This window comes from Sinocyclocheilus anshuiensis, unplaced genomic scaffold, assembly GCF_001515605.1.
Source record: "Sinocyclocheilus anshuiensis isolate Anshui unplaced genomic scaffold, SAMN03320099.WGS_v1.1 scaffold526, whole genome shotgun sequence".
Lineage (NCBI taxonomy): Eukaryota > Metazoa > Chordata > Actinopteri > Cypriniformes > Cyprinidae > Sinocyclocheilus > Sinocyclocheilus anshuiensis.
Window position 1 is genome coordinate 69,622 of NW_015547649.1, and position 7,860 is coordinate 77,481.

General features: G+C 37.7%; 1 protein-coding gene across 1 annotated transcript in view; it reads left to right on the plus strand.

Annotated features, from left to right (window-relative positions):
* LOC107701966 (filensin-like) overlaps positions 1–7,860 on the plus strand; it is a 23,524-nt gene that overhangs the window by 8,382 nt on the left and 7,282 nt on the right. Inside the window, exon 4 of the mRNA XM_016504137.1 lies at positions 2,407–2,493. Within this exon, the coding sequence (XP_016359623.1) occupies positions 2,407–2,493 (87 nt within the window). The remainder of the gene's footprint in view (positions 1–2,406; positions 2,494–7,860) is intronic.

Consider the following 7,860-nt stretch of genomic DNA (forward strand, 5'->3'; position numbering starts at 1 on the left):
CTTTCCGGGAGGGGGGCGATATGTCAGGGTCATGGACCTGGTTTGTTGTGTTTTGCCCCTGTTACTGTTCCTGTGTTCCCTTATTTGGTCGTGTTCCTGTCCTCATTTAGTTTGATTACTGTATTATTCCATGCACCTGTGTTCCCCTGATTGCCCTGTGTTTATAAGCCCAGTCTGTTCAGTTTGGTTTTGTCGGGTCTACTTGTTGGATGTCATGTGTTTCCCGTGTTCCTGTTGTGGATTATCCCCTGTGATTCAAGTATTAAAGACTATTGAACGTTTTCCGCATCTCCATCGTTCCTCCCACAGCAAATCGTGACACAAACACACACACAAAACACTTAAAATTTAATTTTTGTAAATCTAGTGTTCATTTGCTGTGTGGCCTCGCAATTTGCTGTGCAATTATAGCCAGCTGATAAGTGACTGGTCTTTGTGTGAATATCCACAAAACTGGAGGACTTTCTGTATACTGTATATAAGTGGTAGGCTATTTTAGAAAGGTTCATTTAAAAGATGAAAGGAAGAATTAGGGAGAATCAATAAATTATGAATACTGTATTTGTATTCAATACAATTGTATTATTGTATTTCTAGCTATAGTGTGAATAATATGCAATCACAAAATCAATAAAAAAGTAACTGTAGTGTGATTTTGAGTATTTTAAAAGGTAATATAATCTAATTACAAGCACTTAATATTTGGAATCTGATTATGTAATCCAGATTACATGTAATCATTTACTACCCAGCACTGATGATAGGGTGCCATCCCAGTGTCAGTTTTGTGTAATTATTTCATAAAAGTGTACAATTAAAATATTTTGCTATACATCTTAATTAGAATGTTCAGATCAGAAGTGCTTGTCTTTTTTGCTGAGAGGTCTTAATCAAGCCAAATCTCAGTTGGACCAGGTTTGTGGGGGAGTACGGAGCACAAACTAGTGCAGAGTTAGTTGTAACACACATGGTTTAAATTTCCACACATGCTAGCATAACAAAATTATGGTATTTACTAGTTGCCATATCAACACTATATAGAGTTCAAATCTTTTGAAGATATCAATGAACATTTATTTAACCATAGCAAAAGTAAATTTCTGACTGAAGTAAAAAAAATGATCTCAATTTTTAGTATTAATTTAAAATGAGACAATTCTGCTATTATTTAATCTCCAATCTGTTATTCATCAGTTTAGATCAGTTTTTTAATGCTTCGATAACTAGCAGAAGTCATTAACCAGTTTTAAATTCCAGTTGCGCAGATGAGAAACGTGGTAACACTGTTACAATGTGCCCCGCTGTCATTAAACTATGCTATTCTATGACATTAGCGATATAATTTACACTATTTACTTTTATGAATTTCAATGAGAAACAGGTGAATAAAGACTGACAGTCAATGTTTAATGTTCAGAGATTATTATTTTTAGTTTTTAGTTCTTTAAAAAATAAATAGAAAATAAATCCCATTGTTTTATTTGAAAAAGTTAATTTTATTTTATTGACAAAATATTTTAGTTTGTCTTATATATTTTTTTCATTAGACCAGATAACATTTGAAGCGGTCATATGGTCATGTTACAACGTGCCCCTCAGATGTTACAATGTACCCCACCTACGGGGCATGTTGTCACATTTCACTTCCATTCTTTTGGGGTAAATAAAAAACATATAGGCCTGTAATTAAGTAACAACGTGACATATTTGTACTAGACAAGTGTGAAATTAATGCGGATAAAAAACTATACTCTGAACCCCATGTGGACTTACACAAACTGAGAAAGTCAAAAGGTATTAGATTGTGCCCGCTCTCCCCTACACAGTGAATATCATAAGTTTTTTCCACCACAATATCATGGCTATTTCTGTAGCTGTTTCACGTTTTGGTTAAATTAGTGGCTAATTTGTATGACTTAGTACAATCTTATTCATACGTTTTTGTACAGTGCTTGTGCCCCGATGAATGATATGTTTCCTGTGGTTCCCCTGCTGTGTTGACACCTGTGTGAACTTGACTTCATATATTAATCACCTGCAGATGATTAAAGGGCTTAGAAAGGTGAAGTAATTTATTTTTAATGAAAGATCAAGCACAGTTGTTCTCAACTGGTTTTGAGATCCTGTCAGGACAGAACCGCTGATCTAGCATCATGTTTGCACTTCAGTCAAATGTAGTTTATTTAATTATATATATATATATATATATATATATATATAACCATCTGTTAGGGCACAACATTTTACTTTTTATTGTTCCCACAATCGCAGTGAAGCAAGGAAAGCATCCTGTAAACTCCTGGTGTGCAGGTCTCCTCTGTAATGAAATTGACCTTTCAACAGTCTCCGGCTCTCATCACGTCCACCTCCATTGATTCCTGTCTCTTGTGTTTGTTTTCTCCACAGAACCTCACTGAAATCCAGACGTATCTAAACATCCTGCACCAGATCAACCAGACTATTCCCCTCATGGCGAGCGCGTCCGTCTCGAAGGTAGGGTGACCTTGTGGCTCACAGCGCCTCGGGCCCTTGCTGACTCTCCGGGTGTCACATGCAATAAGAATTGTGCGGCGGTGGTGCCAGTGAAATTAGCGCGGCGCTCTGAATGTGCCCTGAGTGATCAGTCTCCCTGAGCGATGACACCCTTTATCTTCCTGCTTCTCACACGCTTCCTCACAGACACACTGTATGAGTGCATGTCTCACGTCTGTACTGCAGGGACCTAGAGGAAAGATCACTGTGTTCATGTATGCTTTGCTTTTTGGGATGTGTTTTTATGTAATTTGTTGTGTTTGTTCATATTTCAAAGGGGTCATGAACTGCCTTAGTTTTTTTATTTTGCACTGACCACTTACAATGTTATCAAGATTTTTGCATCAAAAAACATCATAATTTAGAAGTAATAGGCTATTAGAAGGAAGGCAATGCAAAGACTGTTTTTCCACAGTTTGGCACTGAACAGCGTCTTGTTGTTGGAGCATCTTTATCGTTTGGTTTCTCTGTAGACTTGCATTCGCGAATCGGTGGGCGGGGCTAAACAGGCAGCAATGTAGAATCGGTGGTCAGGGCTAAACAGGCAGGAATGTAGAATCGGTGGGGGGGGCTAAACATGCAGCGGTGTAGAATCGGTGGTCGGGGCTAAACAGGCAGGGATGTAGAATCGGTGGGAGTTCATGACCATGAACCTCAAGAAATTCATTGGGCGGGGCTACACAGGCAGTGATCTGTGAGGAGGCGGTGCTTATCAACACTATTACATTATAGAGTGGCACATTCCGCAAGCTGTCATTTTTGCAGACTGGCTTCAATATAAGCTGTTTTTAAACTAACGAGAAAGATTTTAGTTCTGAAACTTACAGGATGTTTTTATAGCAAAATTACCTCTTATATGTCAAAAGATCAAGGGAATTTTGGTTTCTCAGTTCATGACCCCTTTAAGTGAAGCAAAGCAAACTTTGCAGCAGTCACTATTAGTAGTCAGGAGATATGAGGTGGGCATACATACATGAAAATGTATTTAAACTAAAAATGCAAAATGCTGTGTGGAAAAAATTTATTTATATACAAATACAGTATTTTGTATTTTGAAAATACACAAAATACATGTGAAATTGGCCATCGTATTCAAGTATCCCTTTAGGCTGAACTCTATCTGGACCTATTCTGAATGCAAAATTAAAAAAAAACACAGAGATTGGAGAACAATATATCCCCATGTCATTTCACAGAATTATACAAAGGCATACACATCAAGTATAAAAGCCTTGTCCGTTTAGGGAGGAGCGTATGCAGTCAGCAGGTCCGTGCCGTAGAGCCAGGTGAAAGTATAAACAAGGCTTCAACTGCACAAAACGCTTCCACTATGAGAGAAAGCGGCGAGTTGATTCCGCGGCAAGCGGCCTGATAGTTCACCCAAAAATGAAAATTACCCCATGATTTACTCACCCTCAAGCCATCCAATAGGTGTGTATGATTTTCTTCTTTCAGATGAATACAATCAGAGTTATATTAAGAAATGTCCTAGTTCTTCCAAGTTTTATAAAGGCAGTGAATGGGGGTAGAGATTTTGAAGCCCAAAAATGTGAACAAATCCATCATAAAAAGTGTCCCACACGGCTCCAGTGGGTTAATAAAGGCATTCTGAAGTGAATTGATGTGTTTAAGAAAAATATCCATATTTAAAACCTTATAACCCATAATCTCTAACTTCCGCTAATTGTCACATGCACGTTTACTAGAGAGTGGCGTTCCAGCGGATGACGTTGGAGTAGCGTAAGCTCCAGTAAGAGGTGATGAACGCAGAAGCACAGAGGAGAGAGCTGAACAAAACACCGGTCACAAATTAGAAGTACAAAATGAGGATTTGCAAAGAAAAATGTTGGAGGATTTCAATATAAGCCAAGAGGAGACGAGACTCCCAGTCTGTCACAAGACAAGCATATTCTCACAGGAGCTCGCACTACTTTCTACGTCACCTGCTGGAACGCCACTCTCTTGTGAACACAGTACAACAGTTAGCGGAAGCTAGAGATTACGGTTTATTAAGTTGTAAATATGGATATTTTTCTTACACAAGTGCATTGATTTGCTTCAGAAGGCCTTTATTAACCCACTAGAGCTGTGTGGAGCACTTTTTATGATGAATGGATGCACTTTTTTTTCAAATCTCCCCATTCAATGCCATTATAAAGCTTTGAGGAGACATTTTTTAATATAACTCTGATTGTATTCGTCTGAAAGAAGAAATTCATATACACCTAGGATGGCTTGAGGGTGAGTAAATCATGGGGTAATTTTCATTTTTGGGTGAACTATACCTTTAAGTCAAAAGTATAGGCCTACTTGTCAGAGTTCCACTCCATCTCGGAGCGCACGCTCAAAAAACTGCCTGCCAACGTGCGAGTGTAAATCTGAATTTCCTTTCGTGGCATACTGCATCAAGTAAATCACACTCTATTACTCATTCGCCTGTGCCTCTTTTTCCACTCCAACGTTCCAATAATTCCTGCCCACTATAAACTGCATGGATATTTTTTGCTTACCCCGATAGGCTTATCTACATAAACAATTTAGAAAAAGTTAAATCGATTGACACAGCACGATATGTATTGTCATATCACCCAGCCCTTACATGCAGTAATGCTTTAAAGGGGTCATCGAATGCAAAATTAACTTTTACATGTTGTTTGAACTGAACTGTGTCTTGGCAGTGTGTGTACACAACCACCCTATAATGGTAAAAATCCACCCAGTGTTCTTTTTTTTTTAAATATTGATAAATCATGACCCTTTTCTAAAATCAAGCCATTCTCTTGGCTGTGTGACGTTACACAGACCCAGGCCCCTCCCACGATTGTTGATTGACACTGCTGTTTTACCTTAGACCCGCCCTGATGAGCTGTAAACCGTCCGCCATTTTTTGGATGCCAGAGCAGGTGTAGCACCCTTTTCTGGGTACTCAAAGCGCTTTACATGAAAGCGGGGGAATCTCCTCATCCACCACCAGTGTGCAGCATCCACCTGGATGATGCGACGGCAGCCATAGTCCGCCAGAACGCCCACCACACACCAGCTTACTGGTGTAGAGGAGACAGAGTGATGAAGCCAATCAGTGTATGGGGATGATTAGGAGGCCATGATGGTCAGAGGCCAATGGGCAAATTTGGGATTTTTAATGACCACAGAGAGTCAGGACCTCGGTTTAACGTCTCATCCGAAGGACAGTGCTTTTTACAGTATAGGGTCCCCGTCACAATTCTGGGGCATTAGGACCCACACAGACTGCAGGGTGAGCACCCCCTGCTGGCCTCACTAACACCTCTTCAAGGTGAAAAGGTAAAAAGGGTCTTGCTTTACACTACCATTGAGAAATTTTAACCAAAGTATGTTATAGACTTTTCATTAAGACCCTAAAGAATCATATCAACTTGTTGAAAATGGGGATCCGATAACCCCTTTAAACACATTTGACAAGTTAGTTAATAAAAAACATCAACCGATTAACTATCAAAACTGATTGGCTAACACTATTTTTACCCTTGCTGGTGTTATTTTATTCCTTCATGATAACTGAAGGCAAATCAGTTGACCATGACATCCTCTCCTTATCTTATTCCAAAAAATGTGCTTATGCAATGCTGAATGGAGTTGTGAGGGAAGGGGAGGGGGCTTGTCTGAATGATTCAGGCAGTATTTTATGTATTTTGAAAATACAAAAATACTAATCTTAAATGTATTTAAATACAAATTACATTAGATTTTTGCCGAAGGCTTTAAAATACAAAATACTATTTTGTATTTCAAATACATATTTTAAATACATGTATGTGAAATAGTGCCCATCCTTGGAAATATTCCTATTCCTAAGAGCCTATTAAAATATAATTAATGAGCAAGATGTACGGCCAATACATGACATGTAATACAATTTATTTGCAACAGCTGAGATGTAAACTCATACACTGGAATTAAATGAACAATTGTTTGCTATGCAATATTTACTTAACATGTGCTAAAAATAGCTAAAAAAGCACAAATGTGTAAATATTGGAACACCTCAAGGGAAAACATTGACATTTAGTAGAGACCTTTGCTAGCAACCATGTACAGTATTAGCAACCATCAGAAACATGCTAGCAAACCAAGCAATTATACTGTCTCGTATTAGTATATAAAGAATACACAGTGTACAAGGAAAGTGTGAGTGGCGCATGCCTCTGCGAAGCTGAAAACCACATTGCTAAAATGGGTTGCCAAGGCCCTGCTATGTGGTTGCTAAGGAGTTTGAGTGTTTTTTTTTAGTGTGTTAATGTGTGGTTGCTATGGTTTATGAATGGTTGCTTACTGGCCCAAGTCAAAAGGTCCCTCTTTCTACGTAAATTTGTGGGATTGTTTTGCTCGTTTCATAGCCTGGCAGGTGATAGTCTGAGTCTGTTTAGAAAAAAAAAAAAAACATTTTGAAGTATCATGCATTCACATCTGTTGCACAAATGGTGTGGAGTGATTTATGAAATATAATAACTATAACAATAACTATATTAGCGTCCACACCATCATGATAACATTCTGTTTATTATAGGCACGCTGCAGTTTTGTCGTCTGCCGCTTTAAAATGTTTAATCTCGTTAAAACAGGAAAGATTCTGATTGGTTATCAATGTTTTTTTTATTATTATTATTTATCATTAATCAGCTGGCAGTGATTCCAAGTGATTCCAATTATATAGTTCCTCTGTGTCGTTATCATTATAATCCATGGTGTGGACTGCACTATCCTCTTACAGTTAGAATTATATTTTATATAGTTTATTATATTTTCGTCCTTAATACTTATTTTTGGATGTTTGTTCAAAATACTAGTACTTAGGCTAATAGCAAAAATTATAACATTTACTCAAACTAATTGTCCATGTGGTAATTAGTTCTTTGACTGGGTGACAAATATCAAATTCAATATTTCTTTCATGTCCATGACATTTTCTTTGCTTTTAATGAACAGACACAACCAATAAAACCTATGATAGCTTGAAATCTGGATTCTGCAGGTTTATCGGGCTACTTGTCATTATGCCTATCTCTGTATTTTAGTAGCCTAAAAGATGGAGCCAGAAAAAAAATGGAGTCTAATTTAATTTAAACTGTTTTAAGTGTAGTAACACTTGAACTTTAGTTAGTTGATGGCACAGCAATCACATCAAATAACAGATATGTTTATAAACAGTAAAGAAAAATGCAAAAAGATTTCAAAATTGACTACATTTAAATATATAGTTCTGTCAGGACCACTATCGTCAAAGATGATTGACAATTAGCATACAGTTTGGATTGGCGGTGTGGTTCTGTTCTGGGCAAGAACTCCCTG